This window comes from Dromiciops gliroides, chromosome 1 (assembly GCF_019393635.1).
Source record: "Dromiciops gliroides isolate mDroGli1 chromosome 1, mDroGli1.pri, whole genome shotgun sequence".
NCBI lineage: Eukaryota > Metazoa > Chordata > Mammalia > Microbiotheria > Microbiotheriidae > Dromiciops > Dromiciops gliroides.
In genome coordinates, this window is record NC_057861.1 from 641,574,438 (window position 1) to 641,600,912 (window position 26,475).

The window sequence follows — 26,475 nt, forward strand, 5'->3', positions numbered from 1 at the left end:
CCATGAACAAGGGATGGGAGTTGCAGAGGCAGTGGGTCTTCTCTCTTTGGTGGTTTTCAAGCAACACCTGGATGGCCATTTGCTCAATGTTTTATGGGGATTCTTTGTGGGGTGTGAGTAGAACTGATAGCCACTGATGTCCTTTCAAATTCTAATCAGTGAATACAAAGATGTAGAAGGTATATTCTCTGATCTCAAGGAAATCAAATACTGTATTTTAAATATTTTTGAATAATGGCCCTGAAACTTTTTCATTCATACTCGGGAAAACATTCCTTTACAATGCATTTTCTTTTGTTGTTAACATCACAATAGAGTCAAACATAAACATCAGCAAATATGAAAAAACTTGGTTTGAAAAGGAATTTAATGATTTTTCTCTGTAATCCCAAAAGCAATAGTGAAAAATTTAAAAATCACCTGGTCCACACTATCCTTTCATTCTGTATCCAAAGCAGTTTTTATGTACTTTTGAGTTTTCCAGAGGACCAACTGTCATAAATCTAAAGCATATTTTGGAATGTGCAGAAATTGGCTGAAAATTAGCTTGCTTTTAAAAATGAACTTTTCTTTTGGCCAGTATGTCATGATTTTAAATCCAAGTTTGGATTTAAAAACAACCAAAACCTGGAAAAAGTTAAATAGTATCAGAGTCCAATCTCAGGCAGACCATGGAGAAACATGAGTCAAATTTCCTAGTTATTTTTGCTTTTGTTAAGGAATTTTCTTAATTTATGTAGTCTGTCACAGTAGATATGTATTTCTTCTAAGCTGCTCCAAGCACACACTTTAGAAATATTATTCAAACAAAGAAATACAGCAACTTCTTTTTATTACATGCAGATCCTTCTGCATTGTTGCTAACAGTACACTGGTCCAAAATTACTAAAATACTTAAAAAACTATACATTATGTAAACAAAACATAAATAAGACAGCATAGTTCTTTGTACATATAGTTTAGTACAGATTGTTAGGGATTCGGGAATATGTACAATTTTACAACGTGGACTGCATTTTTATAATGCATAAATATATATATTTTACAGAAACAAAAATAAGATCTCACAAATGAAAGACACAGATTACTGTATGGTAGACACGCTGCAACAGTTCAAATTCAAGAGGAAACAAGTCAATGCAAATGTGCAAAAGGCTAGATTATTCTAAACTCGTCAAACTTGACTTGTGTAATGTATGTAGACAGGTCATTCCTGACCTTTATCAAACAAACAACCCTTGAAAACATACCCATACATTTGAGTGAAATATAACATACTTTTCCCTCCCCAAGCAAACAAAACCCTGTGGTAATCTAATGAAAAGATATAGGAAAAAAAAATCAACTATGTATATAGTATGTTTTCAACAGTATAATAAACAGTTAAAATTTATTTGGGAGTCAAAACAATGCCCCAATATTTAAAACTGGCTCATTTAGTCTAAATTCAAGATGCAGCTGTGTCAGGCTTTTCTAAGCCAGATGACGGAAAAGTAGGGAAGACGGTGGCAGAATTTCGGCTAGCAGATACTACAATATGCGAAAGAGATGAAGACAGTGAAGAAACCTTAGATGCTGGAGTATTTATGGCATTCAAAATAGCTCCTTCTGGGCTAACCAACAGTTTTTTTACTGATGTGTCCAAATGGAATACTGACGCACTACTTGGCAACTGAGGGTTACCAGCATGTACTGCAGAAACCAAAGAAGTTTTAGCTAAAAGAGTAGATGGAGGAGGTTTTATTACTGAAGTTAATGACACTGTTGGTACAGGGGTTGGAGCAGACACTTTAGCAGTTGTGTTTACTACTTGGGGTGTTGCATGTACAACAGGTACAGTGCTTGCATTCCCAAGAGAGTTCACAATTTTTGTAGAGCTTTTTAGGGGATGTTTTGCAGGTTGCCAACTTAAAGAATTACTTGGTGCTAATGTAATCTTCTGTACAAGATTATCAGGAGCTGCAGGCTGAATACCTTGACCATTAAGGGCTAAAGGAGGTCCATATTTTGGATTAGTAGAAATGAGAAGAACATGACTGCCAGCTCCAAGACCTTGTGGAGGAACAATAAATCGGGTGCCATTAATCATGATCTGAGTCCCAGGTGCCAAAGGTGTACTAGTATTGATAACTATTTTTTGCTGAATACAAGGTTCATTTAACTGACCCCCTACCAAATTAGTTACATTTGAAGGTGCAGTAGCAGTCTGAATGGCAGAGGCACCTGGAGCACAACTGTAAGTATGAGCTGATTTTACTAAAGTTGGAGGCATTTGCTGGTTTGGCAGAGAAGCAAAGTTGGAAAAACTAATTATTTTACCTGCATTCAATGAAGCAGATGGTAATACAGTTTGAGGTTTATTTGTGTTTGCATTTGATGGCACTGTAGCTGAAATCCCTGGTGATTGAAACTGGACAAAATTCTGTGATTGTCTTTTAGGAAGGGGGACAGGATGTGTGGCACCTGGAACTGCTGCCAATTGGGGAAGTGTGTTGATTATTTTAGGAGATGCAGTGACAGGAGGCGGCAAGGCAACAGTAACTGGGATCTGTAAAGCTGATGTTAAACACTGAGGAGACACTGTTGGTTGAGTGGTTGAAATCAGCACAGATGATGCAAGATGCCCTGTTTTCACAGTTGAAATAGCCACAGTATTTCCAATATTTGATGTACACAGTCTGTTTGTTAAAATTGGCATAATTCTTGAAGAAGTTTCATTTCCACTAACCAAAACTGTGGGTCGTGTCCCAATTGAAGCACAACTTGAGGTCGTTGAAAGAGAAGTCAAAGATGTATTTGCTGTTACCGAAAACATGTTAACTGCTCTTGTTGTAGAAACCACTGGTTCATTAAGGGGTGTGACATTTTGATTCATAAAACTTGAGCTTACTGGAACTGAACTACCACTTGTTGACAAGGGCAAAATAAAGTTTTTGCTGCCTTTTTCTTCTGCTCCTTTTGGAGTTACATTCTGTAGTATGTTAATTGATGGTACATTTGGAGCACTGCCTGTAGTATTTACAATGGCTTGGCCTATGTTCAGTCCAATTTTTACATCTTTTATTTGAGATACAGTAGGTGATGAATTTATTTTTATTGGGGCTCCCACTGAAGATGGAATTAGCACTATTTGAGGTTGTTCTGTGGTCTTAACATAGGTTTTGCTCATGGAGGGAGGTCTGGCTTGCTTTAATGATTCTGCAATTATAGTTGGAGTTGAAGTGCCACTGGACATTGGAGCATTAATGAAAACTAATTTCTGGGTAGAAACACCAGTGGATGTTGGTGTAGGCACCATGTTAACTGCAGCACTACCACAAGGGGAAAGAATAGATGGAGTTGTAACCAACATGAGTTTCTGAACTGGAGGACCACTGATCATGTCTCCACTTGTTGCTGTAGTTGACTCAGGTGGTGTAACAGGGTAATTCTTTGTTTTATAATCTACCTGTTGCTGTGTAGTTGGAGCATGGATAATATTTGTGTTGGTTTGTCCAAAATTTCCTGTTGAAATGCTTATTACATTAACTGAATTGCTTGTTGTTGATTGCAACAGAGGGCCAGAAGAAGCAGAGGGCATGCAGGAGGAAGAAGAGGACACTGGTGCAGTTTTATCTACCATTTGACCCAAATTATTACTGCAAGAAGGTTGGCCTAAGGTAAGCTTGAGGTTCTTCCCTGTTGTCTGATTAAAACCAGAAGGGAGGGCTGGAATGGAAACAGAAGATGGTGGGGGCACGAACCCAGAGACAGGAGATTGGGCAAAAGGAGGGAGACAAGATGTAGCTGTTGCTGCTGCTACTGGTGAAAAGGTGGAGGATGACAAAGCGGTAGACTTGGGCACCAGAAATGCCTGAAGCTGAGGGGTAAATGTGAAAACTGAATTTGGAGATAAATTATTAGGTGAATTCTGATCTGGATTGGTCTGCACTTTTACAACCCCGGTGTTTCCACCACGTGTCCTGACAAGGATTGATTGTGAATCTCTTATACACACAGTTTTAAGTTCTTGCTTTGCATCAGAAGAGTCAGTAGTTGGCTGTGATGCTAAACTGTGAAGGGAACTATTAGGATTTGTAGATCCACTTAGTGTTGCTGCTGATATTAGAGGCTGAACTGTTGAGGAAATAGTGGGTGAGGCAACAGGTCGGGGGAATGTGGTTGTGGAAACTATGTTCTTAACTTTTCCAGTTTCACTTTGGCTTATTTTAACTGGTAGTGCTAAATTACTTGCTGAAGTTACGGAGGGCAAAGTCTGTGGTCGTGAACTATTCACATTTGGTAAAGATGTAATACCCTTGTTGAAAGTTGTATTAGACAGTTGGGCTGAAATATTTCCATTTGGGTTTACAAGAACTGGTGCTAAAGAAGAGTTTACGTTTGTAGTCTGTGGGAAAGATGAACAATTCTGTTCTGGACACTTTTGCTGAAATGACTGGATTTCTTTTGCAACAACAGCCTTTCCTTCTTTGTGCTGAATCAGAAAATTTTTAGGCAGAATAAGAACTTGCTGCATGACTTTCTCTCCTGTTTTAGGATCTGTCACAGGTTGCATCTGAATCTTAACAGAACTATTATGAAGATCTATTGGCACACACTGGCCACAGGGCATTTTGTACACCATCTGTAAAGGACCCTTAGTACTGGTCTGGCAGGTCAATGCTGGCTTTATTGGGCTTGCTTCTGTAGAAGATGTAACTGATTTTTCCAAGGCAGGTACATTCCTACTTATGGAAGTTGGCAGCTGATTTGTTAAGGTCACTTTGTTCCCAATATTCTTTGCAAGCAAAGCCTGAATAGGTTTGGTCCCTTTCAGGAAAGTGGATACAGATGCGGTTGAGTCTACTGGGGCAAAAGTCTCAGGAGATGGTGGCTCTATTTGCTTGGACTCATTCAAACAAAAGTCAGCCTGCATACCACCTTCTAAGTTCTCAATTGCAGTTTCATTTGTGCTTAGTTTTGCTTTCTTCCGTGGTGAAAGCTCTTTTGTGCTATCATCCAGAAAACTATTTTGTTTGGACTGTCGTTTAAGTGCTTTAGGCAGTGTCTTCTGTACATCTTTCAAAGGCAATTCTTTTTTTAACAGCCTGTTTCTGCCCACAGGAAAATCAATTTCTGACAGTTTCATATCATCTGAAAAATATAAAAACAAGTATTTTGTTTATGTCCCAACAACATGCTAGTTGCTATACAAAACATTTATGGCTGAACAGCTAAGTTTCCATACCTTTAAAACAACAAAAAGCAAAATGAATATTTAATCAAATTGCTTGGCCAAGCAACAAGGTAAAAATATCATGAAGTTAATACAAAAATACCCACTTATTAAAATTGAATATGGATTGTGATAGTGGAAATAGTAACAATGCATAAGGATTTTCATATGCAAATAAATGTTAATGTGAAAATGGTTTCTTCTTTACTTTCAAGTGGTAATACAGTTTAAGGCAGGCAACTTGACTCACTCTATGAGGGAATGACCATGGCTCTAGTAGAGTCTTTAATTGTTTTATCTATTTTAAAGTTCTTAGGGGTAAAAAAAAAAATTAAGTTTCACGAATGCTTGTTCTAGATGCTTGTTTACCTTTCTAAGTCATGAATTTAAAAAAAAATCTAAATTGGTTTGATGAGAACCCATTTGTCCTTGTTCTATTTTCCACAGAAATGGAGAATAACAGGAAAGCACCTTTGTTATAATTAATTTTTATAAGCATTTATGGAATTGAAAACACTTATTTAAGTTATTTTTGTGATAGGTTTTGGTTCTTCTTAGTCACCTTTCCACAACGGAAGGGGGAGGAGGGGAAGAAAAATGTTGTGGTAAAAAGTTTATTTAATATTAGGAACCTTACTTTTTTCATTTAAAACTTACCACAATAAAACATGGTGGTGCTCAAGAAATATATTTCTTGTACCAAAATGAAAAAGGAAGGGACAGGACAAACTCCCCAGAAAGTACCTTTCAATTAAGGGTAGTTTGCTGTTGTTGATGATGATGATGATGATAATATTAAAAATAATAGTGGCAGGGGCAGCTAGGTGGTGCACTGGATAAAGTACCAGCCCTGGATTCAGGAGGATCTGAGTTTAAATCTGGCCTTAGACACTTGACACTTAGTAGCTGTGTGACCCTGGGCAAGCCACTTAACCCCAATTGCCTCACCAAAACAAACAAACAAACAAATAAATAAAAATAATAGTGGCTAGCATTTATATAGTGCCCTCCATGGACCAGACACTGTGTTAAGTGCTTCACAGATATTGTCTGATTTTCACCACAACTGTGCAATAATTATTCTCAATTTAGAGCTGAGGAAACTAAGACAATGGTTAAGCAACCTGTCCACATAGCTAGTATATGTCTGAGGCTGGGTTTGAATAATAGGCCTTCTTGATTCCAGGGCCCCTTAACTGTATGCTGTAACATAAGGATGTAAAAATTCCCAGAGTTTTAAAAACTATGGTACCAGGGCAGAAGCAAGTTACAATAGCAGCAGTTTAAAAAAAAAAAAGTTCACTGAAACACTGAAAGAACATTTGATAAAACCATTGAATTATTAAAATACCACCAAATGGGGCAACTAGGTGGTGCAGTGGATAGAGCATCGGCCCTGGAGTCAGGAGGACCTGAGTTCAAATCTGGCCTCAGACACTTAACACTTACTAGCTGTGTGACCCTGGGCAAGTCACTTAACCCCAACTGCCTCACCAAAAAAAAAATTAAAAAAAAAAATCACCAAACATTCTTAATCAAAATTCATATGCACTCATGTAAACTTATAAAAATAAACTCACCTCCACTTTATAGTGATGATTTTTAAAAAAGAATTGAGTACTTACCAGAATCAAGATGTTCTTTCTCTAGAATATCCAGAGGGTCTGCTGATTCTAGAGATTTAAAGATTTCTACTCTAGGAGATTCTTTTCCAGGCTCTCCTTCACCTTCTTCATTAGTCCATAGTTCTCGGGTAAATTTATCATGATCTGGTTGTCTTTTGAAATCATCATAGTCTTTCTTCAGTCGGCTCCTAAAACAAAATATGCAAAACAAAACTTTTATTTTCAAACATTTTGGGTAATTTTTTTTTTTTTAAGTGAGGCAATTGGGGTTAAGTGACTTGCCGAGGGTCACACAGCTAGTGTTAAGTGTCTGAGGCCGGATTTGAACTCAGGTACTCCTGACTCCAGGGCCCATGCTCTATCCACTGCGCCACCTAGCGGCCCCTGGGTAAATTATTCAATTTTATAGATAGAATGTTTAAAATTCCGACTCAAACGACGTCTCAAATGTGTCTTGAAATACTTAAAAGCTTTGCACAGTGACAAAGAAAACACAGAGAAGACAACAAAGACAGAAAAGAAGACAGTTTTCTTAAGTTACAATTGTAATTTCTGTTATAAAGCAGATTAGTATTGAGTACTTCACTCTTGTTCCTCTTTGAAGATACCTCTATTAGGCCAAGTTTGCTCTATAAGTAACCTGTGGAATAATGATAAAATGTTTTTTGTTTAGCTATGTTGATTTGGTCTATATACTGGTCAGAGTTACTTTCAATAAATTCACAAGAAAATAATAGACAGGCTTATTCTCAGAACAACAACAAAAGTTGAATAAATTTCAAGTACTAGTATCTATAATTATGTGAATTTTAGCAAGAGTAAAATCCATCCTAAATTTCCCAACTCCAATATTTTAAATGGTAATTAATAATTTATTATCTCACTGTAATTTTAAAAATAGAAGCCTAAGGAAGAGAAAGCTGAGATAACAACTGGAATGATTTGCTTTACATAAGAGAAGTGTTCCTGAAACATTTGTGCATAAATTAAAGCATCATTAAAATAAGCTAATGGGAAAATGTTTCATCTTCATTTGCTGCTTGAAGTTCAACTGGCAATCATTCCTAGCCTTCAGCTTGGAGTTTCTTTGCCCTTATACCTCAAGCTTCAAACTTAACTTTTTTCCAAGTAATCATCTATAAAGAAACTCTTACATAAACTAAGGCATCTCACTTTTTGTTTAATTCCATAGGAAATTTAAGAATATTCTCAGCTCTATTTTTTTTTTTTTTTTGGTGAGGCAATTGAGGTTAAGTGACTTGCCCAGGGTCACACAGCTAGTAAGTGTCAAGTGTCTGAGGCCAGATTTGAACTCAGGTCCTCCCGAATGCAGGGCAGGTGTTCTATCCACTCTGAGATTACCACTGTATTCTCAACAAATTCCCTTATGTCCTAGAACTTTTCAACCAATATTATTCTTTGTTTTTGTTTGTTGTTGTTGTTTTGGTGAGGCAATTAGGGTTAAGTGACTTGCCCAGGGTCACATAGCTAGTAAGTGTTAAGTGTCTGAGGCCGGATTTCCCCCTTAATCTTCTCTTTCCAATGTTACTATTTCTCTGTCTATGACACCACTTTTCACCCCATCTCCCAGATTTAGAACCTTGGGCATATCTTTGAAAATGAAAGTTTAGAAGAGGTAAGAAGCAATTATCAAAACCTGTGGAGTCCAATTCTGCAACATTTCTCACATCTATCCCTCCCCTTTCTATTTTTGTCCCCATCAAGGAAGGCCCTCGTTACTACCTAACTGGACAATTCCAATAGTTTACTAAGTTTTATCATTTCTCCATGTTTCCTATAATCTGTCTTTCATACTGTTGTTGCTATAAAAATATTTCTTTTGTATGGTTTTAGTAATGTCACTCCTCTGAGAGGCTCAATAAACTCCCATGTTTCTATATAGTCTACCAATTAAAGTTCAACCCGGTGACCTGGCATTTAAGGCCTCTAGAACTGAGAGCCTTCTCTACTTTTCCAGTATCATCTTATTCAATTATTGTGTTCCACATTTTATGCTCTACTCTTAACTAGACTACTCTTCCTCCTGGACAGTCTCTGTGTTCCTTGTGATTCCATACCTTTGCTCATTCCTGTTAAACCTTTGAATATTCTATTTTCCCATCTTTAACTATTAGGCATTCTTTTTTTCGTTCTTTTTTTTTTTTTTGGCTGGGCAATGGGGGTTAAGTAACTTGCCCAGGGTCACACAGCTAGTAAGTGTCAAGTGTCTGAGGCTCGATTTGAACTCAGGTACTCCTGAATCCAGGACCAGTGCTTTAACCACTGCGCCATCTAGCTGCCCCCAGGCATTCTTTAAAGACTAAATCAAATGACATCTATAAAGTCTTCCCCAATACCCCTAGGTATAACCTTCCATCAGGACACTCTACTTTCTATTAGATACAATTACATAATGTTATTATGGTTATGTCTTTTTCTTACCCTTGTACTAGACTGTAAGCTACATGAGAGGAAATATAGTTTACTATAGAAACTATATACCTCCCCTGTAACCTAGCACTGTGCTCTGTATACAGGAAGCACTTAATTTGTTGAATGTGAACAAATATCTCCTACTTTATCTGTTTTATAAGCTCATATCTCTGTGTTCAGAAGATGCCTTGTGTAGCAGATAGAGGACTGGGCTTGGAGTAAGGAAGACCCAAGTTTAACTTCTATCTCTGACATTTACTAGCTACCTGACCTGAGGGATATCACTGAATCTATATATACCTCAGGTAACTCCCTAGGACTTACTAAATCATAGAGGGGCTATGATCTGCCAGGGAGAAAGAAATTCCCATATTGGGGGAAAAAAAAATCACAGCTCCTTTGAGTATTTGTATATATTATGTCTAGGACACATATCTGTACTTTGTCCCTCCTCTGAACTCACACAGTACTTGGTACCTCTTCAACTGCACTTCTCCATGTACATATCTCTCCTTTCCTGAAGGCAAATACTGTCTTTTTTAAAAAATTAAAATAAAATTCAACATCATTAAGAGCCTACTATGTGCAAGGGATTGTGGTAAGTGTTAAGTGATGCACAAATAATCTCTTCCCTCAAGAAATTTCTCTAAAAGGTTTCCAATATGGAACCAGAAAAGTAAATACAATGTAATGTGAGGAGGAAAAGGCACCTACGAAGAAGGAGATAAGAAAAGACTTCACACATAAAATAGCAATTGAGCTAAGGTTTCAAGTAAACTAAGCATTATAAGAAATCAAGGTGAGGAGGTAGGTAAAAGTGAAAGTATGACAGGCTTTAAATGCCAATGGAGGCGTGTGTATTTTATCTAGGAGGTAAAAAATTGTTAATCTTTTTAGTTGGGCAGTGAAAGGCTCAGAACTATTTTTTAGAAGGTTATTCATGCACTTGTGTGTGGGTAGATTAGAAATAGGAGAGACTAGAATAAGAAACAATGAAAAGGCTATTGTAATAATCTAGGTTACAAGTGATGATGGCATGAATTGAGGTAGTGACTGTGAGTGGCAAGAACAAATCTAAGAGATACTGTGGAGGTAGAATCAATAAGACTTGGCAATTTTTGGATATGGTGGGTAGTAAGTAAGAAGGAAGAGTCAAGGACGAATCCAAGGTTGTAACCTTGGGTTGACTAGGATGAACAGTGCTGCTCATAAAAGAAACAGAGAAGTTTGGTGGAGGGAGAAAGTAGTGAGGTATGTTTTGGACAGGCTAAATTTGACATGTCAATGGATATACAAATGGAAATGTTGAATAGGCAACCTATCAAATATGGACAGAATTCAGAAAACAGAACAGAGAGAAAATGCCAGTTTAGGAGATACCATTATAGAGGTGATAATTGAACCAATGGGAACAGTTGAAACTGACAAAAGATCAAATGCATAGAGAAAAAGAGTCCCAAGGGTGGAACCTTGGGGGATGGGGGTTGCCTAAACATATGGGGTGGATAATGCATGATAATACAGCAAAGAAGATTGATTAGAAGCAGCCATACAAGTAGGAGAATAGTTATAAGGTAGTGTTACAGTAGCCAGTATCTGGGAATTTTGGTTGAGGAAGGTTGTGGAAAGGAGAGGAGATATGGGACAATCGTTTGAAGCAATGGCAAGGTGAAGTGAAGGTTTTCTAAGAATGTGAGAGATGTAGGCATATTTATAGGTAGGGAGGATAGGAAGAGACTGAAGATGAGAGAAGGGCAGGGAGGATTAAGAGGTCAGACCCCTAAAAGAGACAAGAGGGGATGGGATCAAGGGCACAAGTGGAAGGGAAGGGCAGCTTCTTCTCAGAGAGTAAAGCATTGCTGGGATGCCTTACAGTACTTTGTATACAGTATACTCTCCACAAATATCACTAAATGAATGCATTGAATGTCAAGGATATATTTATATACATAAAAGGAAAATGATAGTGGATAAAGAGTCATGGTAGATATCTTCTATCTTCAGAAGTAGCAGTAGTCATGAGAAAAGTGTTTGAAATCACAGCACTAGGGTTGTGATGGAACAGGAAAAGAATATGAATTACTAGAATGGGTTACAAAAGGGTGTGGTTTAAAAAAAAATCAAATTTCTTTCCAAAGAGATCACCAAGATTTAGAACCAATACTTGTCTACTTAAAGTAATTACAGTAAAGTTCTCCTGGGAACTAAATAAAAAAATACTAAGTGAGCTCAAAACAGAACAACAACAATAAAGATAACAAAACACTTAGTTTAAGATGAATTTAAAATTTTTGCATTACCTGTTTCTTTGAAAAGCCTTCATTAGCTTTGGTTCCCATGGCAGCAGTTCATTTAGGAGACGTATCAATGTACCATGCAATTCTTTTACAGCTTGCCTCCGATGATACCATTTTCCCTATAAATATAAGTTTTTATGGTAAGTCTTTCAAATTTTATGCAGGGGCACATGAATGTTAGTTTTCAATAAATAAACTTTAAAATACTTTTTCAAAGGGTTGCAAAGTGTAAAAATATTTGCCCTCTGACAAGTTTGGTAGAACATATTCTTATTAATTGTGGTAGGAAATACCTGAAGCTATTACCCACATTTATTTGTGGAAACTATGCTACGCACAGACATAAAGCCAAGAGTTACAAATACTTTAACAAATTAAATCCCAATCATGAAAATAAAACAAACCTACCAAATCAACTTGCTATAAACTTTAATACAAAAGTCACCGAAAAAAAAGAAAATTTGTGAAAGCTTAATGTAAAAAAATAGATTTAATAATTTTAGTTTTGTCCAGTTCTTGCAATTTCTCCCACAAATGAAAAAATTGGGAAATTGGTTTTAAACTTCTATGGTTTTATTCTTATTTCAAAAAGGAGAATTTGGGGCAAATAAGTTGTAACTTCATTACAAATGTGTTTAAAATTACATAAGCACCATATATACTTTATTTTACTCTTAATGATTAACTGAAAATCATGCTACAGAAATTAAATTTCACATAATTCAGATAGTATTTCAGTAAGAATTTATGCTTCACTCAATATAAAGAGAACTGATTTAAAACCATAGGAGTACTATGTAATAAGCACTCATTAATCTTTGGGTCATCACACAAAAATAAACAAATTAACATTAGTGTGTACCCAAGTATCACCATTAAGAATTGCTCAACAGTATGATAAATTTTCTTTTAAAACAAAAAAAGACAATGTTAACAGTACATCATGGCTCACATTTATCATGCATAAGTCATAAGCTTCATCCCATAGCAACAGTTAAGGAGATCAATTTGCACATATACACAACATTAAGGCAGGAAGTCATCACGACCTTTTGGAAAAGATTCTACATAATGTACGGTGTAAGTTAAAGTAGTAAGCAAAACTTTAAATTTAAATTTGTTTTACATATGTGAATTCTTAAGTGTCTGTCATATAAATTTATTCTTATAAGTTATCCTGAAATACTGAATGTTAATACCTAAGACCTTAAAACCAACTGATTCTACCCCAAAATAAAGTAGCTTCTCATCTCTTCTAAAACTTAATTACCCTTAGAAATGGAGCTAATGAGTAGAAATTAAAGGTTGCAAGATGGTAGAGGGAGTATGTTTCTATTTTATTACTCAATAACAAAATAAAGGCTCAAGAAATGGTAAAAGGAGACATCTGATACTTCTACACCCTCCTGTTTGTACAACTTGAGTAAAAACATACAATATTATGCAAAGATTCCAGATGTGTTTTACATATTATACTAACCAACTTAAGTCAAGAACCTTTGTTAAATATTTCTTAAAAGCGAACAAAGTTCCTCACTTAGAAATAGGATGTATTCTAAATACCGTGTATCTAGATTTCATTATACATTTTCCCCCCAATAAAACTGTATTTAAATGGTGGTTATGATCACAATGATTTGAAATAAAAATACAAATGCAAGGGATTAAGCAAGAAAAGGGGAAAAACCCCAATGTGGATAAGCAATCCTTTTAAAAAAATTTTTCTTGAATGCTGGTACTTTAGAAAATGCAGGTTTAGTAAGTGGATGAGGAGGTAGATGGAAAACTTTTTAAGGAGCTTCCATGGAGGATTTCGGAATTCTTTCAAGGATGACAGCCATATGTCTTTTATCTAACAAAACTAAAAATTTTCCTTTTCCTTAATTATTATATCTCATATCTGTCTCGTACTCTATCAATTTAATTTGCTTGTTTTAACTTTTTGTTTACTTGTTTTAACAAGTTGAAAAATGATACTCATAACTCTGCTGTAGAGTAGTGGGTAGAAGGGATATTATTAGTCTCAATTTATATAGGAGGAAATTGGGAAACAAAGCTTTCCACAACAGCACAAGTTATCTCTAACTGCTAGCTCTATTATTAGTCATTTTAATTATGAAAGCTTGTAAACAGAATGGAGGAAAGAAGGGGGAGAGAGAAGGAGAGGTATTTTCTTGAGGCAATTGGGCAAGAATTTAAAAGGAGGGTGTGTGTGTGTGTGTGTGTGTGTGTGTGTGTGTGTGTGTGTGTGTGTGTGTGTGTGTGTGAGTGAAGTGTGTTGTGTTCAATCTGGGGAGCAGAGGAGTCACTGAAAAAGGTTGTTATAGGATGCATTATGTCAGACAGCCTTCCATGGTGTTCACCACATTTCACTGCTGGCCTAGAATTGTCTGTCTCTCTCAGAAAAGAGGTGAGGAACAACACAGCCACAGGACAAGGGGACAAAGGCAACATGAAAACAACTATTCCTAATTATGGAAGATTTGTAAATCAGATCTTTATTATACAGAATGTCTATTATCAGGTTATGATAGCTTTTAATTCTAAGTAGGAAAAGAATAAAAATGTTAGCAAAGAAATGTCTGCTCATGTCTTTTATTTCAGCTACTAACTAGTTGAATTAAAAAGATAAAACTTAGCAATAACTTCAAAATGCAGAGATATAGTTCTCAGCAACATTATGAGCAATTAATAAATCTTAAATATTACTAACAATAGGTTTTTTAAAATGGGGATTGGGGTGGGTCCAGGCCTGTGATTTCACTGAAGTAAAAAATTCCCAGCATGGAAACATTAAAGCAGCTTGGCAACTACTCATAAAAGAATCTTTAGAAGAGTTCACTGGGGCACGGAGAGCTTAAGTGAGTTGGCCAGAGGAACACAGTCATTGTGTGATACAGAATTTGAATCCAGGTTTTTCCAAAGCTAACTATCTTTTACACTACACTGCTTCTCCTTAAGAATAATGCACTTCTAATCTTACTATGGTCACCTTATCACCATATTCTTTGTTTACGTGTTCTTTTTTTTTTTTTAGTGAGTTCTAAAAAGTACCTTTTAAGCAAGATATTTTGATCATTTAGTAATTTGTAACAGGAGAGAAAACTTATACTGCTTTCTCCCACATCAATTAATAAGCATGTATTAAAGCATTTAGCACGTGTGAAAGCACTGGGCTAATACAAAGACAAAAGTGAAAGTTATTTTCAGTGGTCAAAGCAATGGCCAAAGTAAATGGATAAAAGAGATGAAGTCCTTCAACTTGTTTTAAATGTTCCTACTTTGGTTCTAGTGTTTCTCTAACCCCAAAAGAATGAACACAAGGAAAAGAAATGGATTAAATTTCCTTAAGAAACCATATTCCCAAAATAGTAGCAGTCTTGACAAGCTCAGTCTAGCATGGGTGGAAAAAGCAGAAATTACATCACTTCCATGACTCCACATAATAAGTCTGCTGAACTCTAAAAAGAACAGATGCTTCAATTGGCTGGTAGGTTTTTCCATCACATTTATTTGCAAAAGAGACCCTCCCAAGTTAAGTTTCTCCTAATTTGGGCAGGAAAAAAAAAATTCAATATCCTGAGGAAATCCATTCAACACTCAAGCAGTAAGTGCCTAGGACTTGAAAGGCAATGTACTGGATGAAATAGAGAATTTTTTAAATGAACGGTTCTGGCCCCAAATGATTACTTTTTTTTTTTTGGTCAAAGAGTTGAAAGGGGCATTAGAGATATTTTATTCAACCCCTTCATGACAAATGACAACATGGAACAAAGTCATGAAATTTTCTCCTGTAGAAACTGAACCTTTGCAAGAGGCTTCCTGATTTCTAGAATCCTCAGGGACTCCCCTTTTCTCCATAGTATGGTGGTCCTTCTATACAATTATTCAGGCAATCTATTGAAAAGGGATGAATCTCTCTGAGTTTTCAATGGCATGTTTTTAGCCAGGTTTTTCTGTAATACTATAATGAAAAAGAATTCTGTTTGAAAATCTTCCCAGTGTTACTGATCTATATTATGATTAATAATTGCTATTAATAGTAATTCAATAAGAATTTACTAAGTACCTACTATAAAAGTAAGGCACTGTGCTAAGTGCTAAGAATACAAAACCCCAAAGATTTAAATGAAATAAATACTCCTACCAATAAGGTTCCTTTTCTTCCAACTTCAAATATGAGAAAGAAAATGTATATAATAAAACCAGAAAGGTCTTTGAACACTTTATCTTCATTGGTTAATATGGAGTCAAGGATATAATGGTAGAGTAGGGTAATGTTGGGTAAAAACCCATTAGCAAAACAATGATCTGATACTATGTCTTAAGTAATGAAAAACATGCTTAAAAACTTTTTACACATATATTTAAGACTTAATGCAATTCTCTGAAGAAATAGGTAATAATGTGGACAAAATCCACAAATTTGAAAGAGAAAAATCCCAGCTATTGATGAAGGTAAAGAAATACTGTTTTGGAAATAATCATACTGCATTGTTTAGACTTGAGAATAAACATGTATTCACTAAAGGCCACTTAAAGAAGAACATGATGTTTATATTTTATGTGACCTGCCACAAAGTTAAAAAAAAATTATTTTAAGATAGGTAGCATGCACCATGTAACCAAAGACATCCAATACAGTCTAAATTTGAAGCTTACCTTTTATTGCTTTCTCATCCAATGTCCATAGCAGCTGCAGATTGCCAGCTCCCTCTCCATGTGACACCCCAGCCAGCATTATGCTGGAGATTTTACAACCACCATAGGAAACTACTACAAAATGGAGTTGGTCTATAGTGATAAGGTAAGTTTTTTGTTATATTATGCAGTTTTATAAGTTTTTTACATTCCAGTTTTATAACCCCTATGGGATCTATAAGAGAAATAATACTAAAAAAAAAACTTACAAAACCACACAATATTGTATAAGTAAAATAGTGCTTGTAAGTGTGCGAAAGGAGTGGGGAGGGAGACTTACCTTATAACTAAAGGGCAGCTCCATTCTGCTGCAGTATTCTGGGATGGGTATGACAGCACCAGCATAATGCTTGCTGGGGTGTCGCAAGGAGAGGGAGTTGGCAATCTACTGATGCTGGGGACATTGGACACCTAAAAGAAAGAAAAAAGAGGAAAAACAAATAAGTTCAGGATGTATTAAAGGTCTCATCACTATGGATGCATTCTGCACACAAACTAAAAGCTTTGTATTTTTGTTAAACTTAGATGCAGGTCATCTGTATCTATATGCCAGTCAGTGACTTATACAGATCTGTCCTGCAATATGATTTCCAAATAAATCACTTATCAATATTCATTTGATGAAAAAGGAATGGAAAAAAAGTTTAGATTAGCATAAATCTAGAAAACTTTAAGTTCATTTTCTTAAGTAAGATCAATGATCACCTTTTTTCTTTTTGGTCAGACTTATGATTTTTCTGGCAAAGTGAATTCCCAAAAAGGGAGCATTCACTATTAATGCAGATCAGAAACAGCTGTGCAATTGAGAATCCTAGAGTTGCCTCTGACTGGGAATAATGTGACTGTGATTACCAGACCAAGGGGCTTCAGAGGTGGGATTTGAATTTAGGTTTTCTGACACCAAGGGCAACTCTATCCAGTGTGCCAATGCTACCTCTCATCACCATTTATTTTCTGTCCATTTTTTAATATTTGGGATTTAAACTTATATCAGTTAAGAATAGAAATATGAAAAAATTTGTTTGGATTGGCCATCTAAGAAAAATGTTGTCATAGGCTTGGCTCCTAAGCATTTTGCCTTTCAAATGCAGTACTATTTTATAGTACTCAGAAGTAACAGATTAGATAAGGAGACAACAGAGGGCCCCCTAGAAAATAGAAGCACCGCTATAAAACTTACTAAAGCCAAATGAATCACTACATAAAATGACATTTTTAAACACTTAAAGAAAATTTGAGAATTCAGCTGAAAAACAATCTAAAATAGTATAGCAAACTGTATGAAAACACATAACAAATGCAACAGTAATTTAAATAGCACGGTAAATCCAACCAAACTTGGATATTTCCTTTTAAGTAGCACTAGATGAAAAAAAGTATTATTCAAGAATGTACATGGTTTTCTTTAACTTGGAGTAAAATGCTCTGCACATATATTTTCCTTTAGGTTGGGGATATCTAAGACAGGCAAATGTCATATATTCTTATCCCTTAAAAGTGCATTAATTTGGTTATATGGTGAAATCTGTCCTTTACTCAAATTAATGAAAAGGATAGAATCCACTCAAAATTAGCTAGTTCTTACCAATATGCTGTATTGATATACTAAGCTTCTAGAGGCACATAAAGCCCATTGAAGAACTATAACTGTCAAATGCTGCAGTTATCAACTACTTAAATTATACTCAATTTCAATTTTCTTTTAAAACTGGTTATCAGGTAAGGAATATTTTGCTCCATTACATCTTTTATTTTTCTTTTGAATGACTGTATTCATTAAGCACTTAGTACGTGCAAATCACTGTGCTCAATACCAGGGATATAAATACAATAGCAAAACCATTTTTTGCCATCAAAGAGGTCAAATCTAATAGCAGAAGTCAATACACATGAGATTTTAACTTCAAGTCAGATTAAAAAGCCCTGTAATCCTTGGGCTACAGTGGCAAAACAGAGGATAGTGAATCTTCTTTAGTGTTATTTCCATTGATAAAACAGGACAACCAGCATTTATTAAACACTTGCTATATGACAGGTACTGTGCTAAGTGCTGGGGACACACATACAAGCAAAAAGCTCAGGAAGCTTATATTCTAATGGGGGGAACACATGAAAGGGAGCTAAAAGGGGGAGGGGAGAAGGCATAGTGACATAGTCTGGAGTGTCTGAAGCACTGCCAGATGGAGAGTGAAGCATGGCCAGTCTGGGCTACTCCTCACAGTGGAGGTCCTGGGAGGAACTCACTGGTTCCATTACATTCTTAAAGAGGCTTCCTAACAGCACAAAAAACACTGGCATTTGTTTGCAATTTGTTTTATAAACAGAAAAAAAATATGGCCACAGATTACGTCCCCATTCTCAGCTACCCATTTCATTAAGAATGACAGAATATGGGGCGGCTAGGTGGCACAGTGGATAAAGCACTGGCCCTGGATTCAGCAGTACCTGAGTTCAAATCTGGCCTCAGACACCTGACACTTACTAGCTGTGTGACCCTGGGCAAGTCACTTAACCCCCATTCCCCCCCCCCAAAAAAAGACGATATGTGGCTGGCTTAGTGCAAAATTCAGCATAATCTTTGCATATTATGATAAAGACACACTGACAACAAACTAATAGCTCAAAATCTTCATTTCATCCTTTAATACATACAATGATAAGAAGATATCTTAAAGCAACTCCGAGTCAAACTTGTACTACATTAATGAATCATTACTTTGTAGTGTTGGCGAATAAGACATTTCACTTAAGTGAATTTTCTGGATTAACTAATGCTTATCCTACTACAGAGCTTTATATTTTAGCAAATTTTAGTAAATCTTTATCAAATGTATTATATTTTATCTACTTTCTGAAGACCATTCTTCTACCTCATATCGTCAACGCTATTATGTGTCATTTCTTGTGGCTAGGAATATGCCAGTCTATAGCAGTACTTCTATTTCCTAGGGGGACCTCTGTTGCCTCCCAATCTAATCTGTTACTTCTGAGTACTATGAACTAGAATATCAAATAACCAAGTTTGTTGGACTAAATGCAAAATAATGGACAGGCTCTGAGTAAAGTTCCCAAATGTTTATGTTACAAAGATATCAATTTTGGCTGCTCAGATGCAAAATTCTGGAGGGTTTTTACACTAGCTTCTAATAGATGAGGTTGCCAGATAAGTGAAAACCAAATAAATGAATTGTTTCTGTACAACATATTTGAGAATGATCTGCCATACACAGTGGGCACAATTTTCTTAATTATTTAAATTTATTATATGGATCTTTCCTGGGAGTGAGAAAACAATTACATGCTAATGAAATGATGAGATGGAAATTTTGTCAATATTTAATGTTCTGGAATTCATAAGATTATTCTGAGATCTAAGGACATTTCAAATATATGAGAGAAGCTGAAGATGCTTTCAGATGATTGTAAAATTCAACTACCTCTTTCTTTGCCAAATAGACCACATTATGGAGGTTATAAAATTTTACTTCTATTGATAGAGTAGCAAAGGCAGTTAGACAAAACTAAAGTAGATTAAAAACAATTAGCTTTGAAAACACTTAAGTTTGATATTTTACTTATGTTTGAATATGGAAAAGTCTGAGATCTGGTACCATGGAAATTCACAAATGTTTAGGAGATAAAACAATCACTTTGCCCACTCTCTCCTGGAAAACCACTACAATTTAGGAATGGATATGACCTCTCTGAATGACACAAAATACTGTGGGTCCCCATCTTTCCAGTTTAAGCCTTCCCTAGAGTGGAAGAGGTAAATCAGGCTGTTTTCAAAGAACATTCCTGCTATTACAGGTTGCATGCCAAATGAGAGTAAAAAGGCACCCCCAAAGATAAGTCAATAAAAAACCAAAGTCACTACTTGCCAGCAGGATGTGCTGTAGATAAATTGGTATAATTCATCCTTCGATAATCCAGATTTAACTATATCATGTAACCATTTGTATTTATGAAACCTAAAATTTTTAAGGGTAAGTAGTTTTCAGTCAACAACGGATGAATTTTGCTAAGTACAGGTATACTTCATCAAATGTCACTAAGAGGGGGCAGCTAGGTGGCGCAGTGGATAAAGCACCGGCCCTGAATTCAGGAGTACCTGAGTTCAAATCCGGCCTCAGACACTTGATACTTACTAGCTGTGTGACCCTGGGCAAGTCACTTAACCCCCATTGGTCCACAAAAAAAAAAAACCAAAAACAAATGTCACTAAGAGATTCCACGAAAACATGTAAGGCAAAATGAAATAGGAGGGCAGGGGGTTCCACGTGAACCTAGCTGAGTGCACTAAAACAGGAGACATTTGAGAATCACACTGTGCTTATAGGCCTAGTGTGGAGAGTCAGAGGCAGGCACTGAAATGAGATGTTGGGTAGAAGGGGCAGCTAGGTGGCACAGTGGATAGATTCCTGGATTCAGGAGGACCTGAGTTCAAATCTGGCCTCAGACACTTAACACTTACTAGCTGTGTGACCCTGGGCAAGTCACTTAACCCCAAGTGCCTTACCAAAGGGGAAGGAAAAAAAAAAAAGAGAGAGAGAGAGAGAGAGAGAGAGATGTTGGGTAGAAGGCAGGGGAGCCAAAGCAGAGCCAGGTCTATCTGGTCTTGGACAACAAGCCTAATGGCATTACAAAATGGTTATAATAGCTGGCTATAACTTTCCAATGTGACTGTGATAGGATCCTGGTTGGTTTTAAATAAATATAAACCATCTGTTAATATGTCTCAACTTGTAAATACTCCAATTTGTCTATATTATATCTTTAAGAACACAATTATAATTGCCTTTTTAAACTCCAACCTTATGTAATGTTTTATAAATCTCAAAGCACCACATAAATGTGAACGGTTTTCTCCTGACTTACTTTATACATTTCAATAGGTTATTTTCTTCAGTACAGAGTAAGTCAACTTATGCTGGTCAATAAACAGAATTCATATTTCTATGAATTTACTAACAGATATAATAATTTCATATATACAATTTTCTGAAGATTTATAGAACTAGTTTTATGCTTTTTATCTATATGAATCTGTGACAAGTAAATTCCCAACTCAAATATACATTTGTGTATATGTATTATGTGTGTATGTATGTATACATAAACACAAACCATAAATGATACTACAAATCTTGTGTGGTTTTTGTGGTAAGCCAGAAGTTGACCGACAGGGTGAGAATAACAGGGTGAGGAGCTAGGATAAGGTATGGGATGCGAGACTGGAACTAGTAGCACAAGAAGACAAAATTAAAAAGACCAAGTCAGTCAAGAGGTAGCTAGCAGAGAAGCCAATTTTAGAAACTATCACAAACAGGGAAGGCCCAAATGAGGCTTATGGGTTTTCTAGGCATATATTTGTGGAAGTGATCAACCACCCCCGATTATGAGATGACAATAGGAAGAATAATTTTGGTCTGGAATTGGGCAGGGATCAACATTGGAAGCCAGCAAAAACTGGGCCTGTGAGAAATAATCATTTAGAAAGCACAATCACTTTCAAAGACTCTAGATCTTACAAATACAATGAAAAATTTTTTTTTCTAAAACAGGTAAAGTTCATTCAAGAATCTAATTCTATTCTTTGTCAAATAGATAATCACATTTAAAAACTGCTCTGAAGCAAAATTTATTTCTGTAGTCAATACAGCAACCGGTGGTAGACTTAATCTAGATAAGTGAGACTTGTGTGTTGTTATGCCAGTTAAGATTTTGAGACTAAACTGAGTATTTATAATATGCCTATCACCAAGTGTGTATTCTTTAAGTTCTTAGGTAGTTTAAAAAATTTCTGCATTTTAATACTTTAAGCTACAGGTATGTGAGAAACAATCCATATGTGGTATTTAAAGACAAATTGAATTTTCTTCTCACAACCAGTAAGGACATTAAATCTGTTTGCAACAAACACAGAGTTTACCTTCTTGTCTACGATAGCCATTTTTTCATTTGCCACAGGATCTGAAATAAGAAAACATCATATACCATGGTATAGTTGTCCTAAACTTTGTTTTAAATATTGTTTATAGATTGTTTCTGTCATACCAACAAGCTATCACAATGTAAAAGTGCACAAGGACTTTAAGAAGCCCCAACACATAATTTGTCACTTAAAATTCTTTATACTTCACTAAAATCTATTTTTCATTCCAAATGCCTGGTAACAAGTGTTTTCTTTTCTTTTTCTTTTTTTTTTTTTTGACTCAAAATGAAGGTGGGATATAGCTGCTGTCCCAGGACAGCTATCTAATCAATTGAATGTCCTTTAATTCTGTGACTGCTGGCAAGAGCTGACCAGTGGAAAAGGCAGGGAACGCTCTTTTTTAAATGTACTTTTAGTGGTTTCATCAAATAATTCTTCTTACATGCTAGGCCTTTTGACCATTTATAAGGTTAATTTCTTAAAAATCATATATAATGAGGGGCGGCTAGGTGGCGCAGTGGATAAAGCACCAGCCCTGGATTCAGGAGTTCCTGAGTTCAAATCTGGCCTCAGACATTTGACACTTACTAGCTGTGTGACCTTGGGCAAGTCACTTAACCCCCATTACCCCGCAAAAACAAAACAAATCATATATAATGATATATTGTTAATAAGCTACTCTGACAAAATTTGAACAAATGCATCATCTACCAATCAAAATATAATGAAACCCCCTTAATAAATTAAGTTTTAGGGGGGCACAATCAGTATTCAACAAAAAGGCCACCTTTTTCCTTACTGGGTCTAAAATGCACACAGCAATGTCTCAGGGTACAGTGTATGTAAGTATAAAAAAATGAGGTATTTCATAACAGGGTTCTACCATACTTATATCTCTAATTTCACCAAACTCTATATAATTTTAACATACATGTGTATTGTTCATTAATATCTCTAACTTTGGCAACTAAAGTAATGTAGAAGTGTGGTATAACAGAAAATACATTTGTAACCAGAAAGCAGAAGTTTGGTTTCAAAACTTGGTTTAGTTACTAACTACACAATAGAAGGCAAGTCACAACTTTCCTTAGCCTTAGTTTCCTTATCTATAATATGGGAATCCTAACACTTGTCTACCTACCTCAAGGAGCTGTTGTGAGCAAAGTGTGCTGAAAAGTGCTTTATAAATACGAGCTACTGCTCCGTTGATTCCGAAGCATGAACAAAGAAAATATACCTAATACCACAGTATCCTTATATAGCCACCTTTATTTCCAAAATATTACCCATATATAATTGTCTTATTCCTATAACCTAGAGAGAGAAAGATTCAGACTCAGTAACACCCATGATACATACTGTTAAGAGACTTTAGGCAAGTTACTCAATGTCTAGTGCTCTAGGCAACCTTCTGACAACTTTAAGTTGAAGAGAAGGTGCTGATCTGTTATTAAGGTATTTTCTTTACCAAGAGTTCCTCTATAACATTCCTGTTAAAAAGTAAACAGGGGAAACATTTACAAGAAGCCTTAAATCATAATGAGTAGAGAGGGAAGAGAAAGCTCTGAAGCTGAGGTCAGGTACTTTAAATTATAGAATCAAGAAGGATGAAGATTAGGTTGTTACAATTCTACAAAGAAAAGGGAAATTTGAATTTCACATCTCATTTTTTGAAAGCTGTTAAAATTTCTTCCTAAGATTTATAATTTATGAACATAAAACATTTATTTACAGGGACTTAGTATACATTTTGACTAATTTGCATTTAACCTTCTCTAACAAACCCAATTGTATTTTCTCCCACAAGAAGTGAAAGTTGGCAAGCAGAAATAAGCAGTATGTTTAAAGAGAAGGGCACAACAAACCATAGCTCTACACTGGTAGTTTAATTTTTCTCATATAGAGTAAAAAAGTATCCAAGAAGAATCAAGAAATGAAAAGAAAGCTTAAACAGCTTTAAGCCAACAGAAGGTTACACATACCCTTATGTTTAGGAAATGTGAGAGGAACCACCTATTGCCCTATTCATCACATGACAGATAATGTCTCTTAGCTCTGCTTTTGGCCTTGATCCTGGTGTCTGTATTTGCTCTGTTTTAGCTTAACTCAGGTAGAGAACAAAGGCACTTCCAAAAGCCTTTGGAGAAATCTAGGTCTTGTTTTAAGCAAACTAAGAATGGTCAGCTAGGTGGCACAACGGATAGACAGCTGGACCTGGAGATAGTTCAAATGTGACCTCAGACACTAGCTGTTTGACTCTGGATAAGTCACTTAACAGCTATTTACCTCAATTTCCTCATATGTAAAATGGGGATAATAATAGCCCCCACCTCCCAGGATTGTTGTAAGGATAAAATGAGATGATAGATATTAAGTGCTTCACAAATTTTAGAGTTATATGTTAATTATTATTATTATTATTATTATTTGAAATAAACATTAGAAAATATAAAGGTATGAAAAAATAATCTTAATTTTGTTCTTCAGTTTCACTATACCAGTAGGTTTTCATTCTACTCGTCACATAAACTCCAAACATATATATTTGCACAATGGTATTGCTTCTTCACTATTAGCATTAGCACAGTCCTAATGTAGATTTTTTCCTATTATCCCCGTGAGAAAGAAATAGAATAATGTTGAAGATTTGAACTGTAATGCTATACAGAAAAAATTAACATGACAATAAAATAAAGTACTTATTTCACTTAAATGGCAACATGGTGTAACTATGTGCTAAACTGGGAATAATGCAATTAGGGAATCCTAGCTCTCCCACTAATTAGGTATATGACCTGGAGATTCCCCTGAATCAGGGCTCTTAAGCAGGGATCTATCAATTAGTTTTAAAAAATATTTTGATAACTGTATTTTAATATAGTTAGTATTCTTTGTAATCTATATTTTATGTTATGCATTTAAAAGCATTATTCTGAGATGGGGTTCATAAGCTTCATCAGACTGCCAAATGGGTCCATGACACCAAAAAGCTTAATAACAACCTCTTGCCATAGATGATTCTCTAAAATTTAAGATTCTCTTTTAAGTAAACCTTGAACAATCTTCCAATATGAGAGTTACAATTAGAATACATTTTAGTTCAATGCACCAACCTATGATCAAGAACTTGACTCACAGTAAGTCTCTTAGGCTTTCATTTATTTATTGTATACATATTGTAAGAGTTTCCTAGCCTATAGTAAAATGAAAACAGGAAATTAGACAGAGGCTAGAAGATACTAGTAAAGGCTAATTTACTGATAGTATCAAGATGTGACATGACAGAAACAAGACAAAAACTGTAAAAAGCAATCAAAAGCATAAAATGTATATAATAGTGTAAAGGCATTTACAGAGCAAATAAGCCGACATATTTTGATAATCCCTGAGAGGATACTGCTAGAGCACAATAAATGACATTCATAGTAATGACTCCAGGGTATAAATGAAGGATAAAATGACAGAATCTCAGAGTTGGAAGGGACCTCAGAAGTCACCTAGTCCAACCCCACCTTGAGTAAGAATTCACTTTACCACATATGACAAGTGGCCAACCAGATTCTACTTGAAGATCTCTATAAACAGGGAGTTCTCTCTGACTCTTTAGACTCTGGTTTTGGACCATCTTTAATTGTTATGAAGTTTTAAATTTATGTTGGAATAACAATTCACAATGTATATAATCAGGAATGGGAAACTGAAAGGTGACTTTAACTTGATTAAATTCTCTACACAATGAACGTCTCCTAGAAGAGACCCTGGAAATGACCTAGCAAAATGCCCTTCATTTTGTAAATGAAGAAATTGAGTCCCAGAGAGAAGTAATTTGTCCAAGGTCATACAGTTAGTTTCCCAATTACTAGTCCAGGGTTTTTTTCACCTGCTTACAACTTCATTTCTTCTAGAGAAAACACATTTTTAAACCTTGGCTAATGTGGTACCCCTAAGAGAACAAAATATTCTAGATGTGATTGAATCAAAAGAGAGGTTTAACAGAGCTATTACTAAATAATGTTTGATATTTGGTCAGTCTTTACTAATTTGAATGTACTTGAGAACTTCTGATTATAGAGGAAAATATAACTTACCTCTAGCCAGAATTCTCCCAAAGTGTAATTTCAGACAAACACAGCACCCTAGAAATATATATCTAGAAAGCATATAGATGATTGTCTCCAAAAGGCACAAAGAAAGTTAGCTATACCACAAGGGAACTTTCCCCTAAGTAACTTTAAAAAGACCAAAGAGAAAAAGGAAAAGAAAGCATTC

At 35.6% G+C, this 26,475-nt stretch overlaps 1 protein-coding gene across 2 annotated transcripts in view; it reads right to left on the reverse strand.

Annotated features, from left to right (window-relative positions):
* Positions 1 to 260: 260 nt before the first annotated feature.
* The window catches only part of KIAA2026 (KIAA2026 ortholog), an 88,742-nt gene continuing 62,527 nt past the window's right edge, over positions 261 to 26,475 (reverse strand). For both annotated transcript variants that reach the window (XM_043963234.1, XM_043963225.1), the window contains 3 exons: positions 11,574 to 11,689; positions 6,841 to 7,028; positions 261 to 5,133 (listed from right to left, as the gene is read on the reverse strand). In XM_043963234.1, coding sequence (XP_043819169.1) covers positions 1,448 to 5,133; positions 6,841 to 7,028; positions 11,574 to 11,689 — 3,990 coding nt within the window. In that variant the 3' untranslated portion in view covers positions 261 to 1,447. The remainder of the gene's footprint in view (positions 5,134 to 6,840; positions 7,029 to 11,573; positions 11,690 to 26,475) is intronic.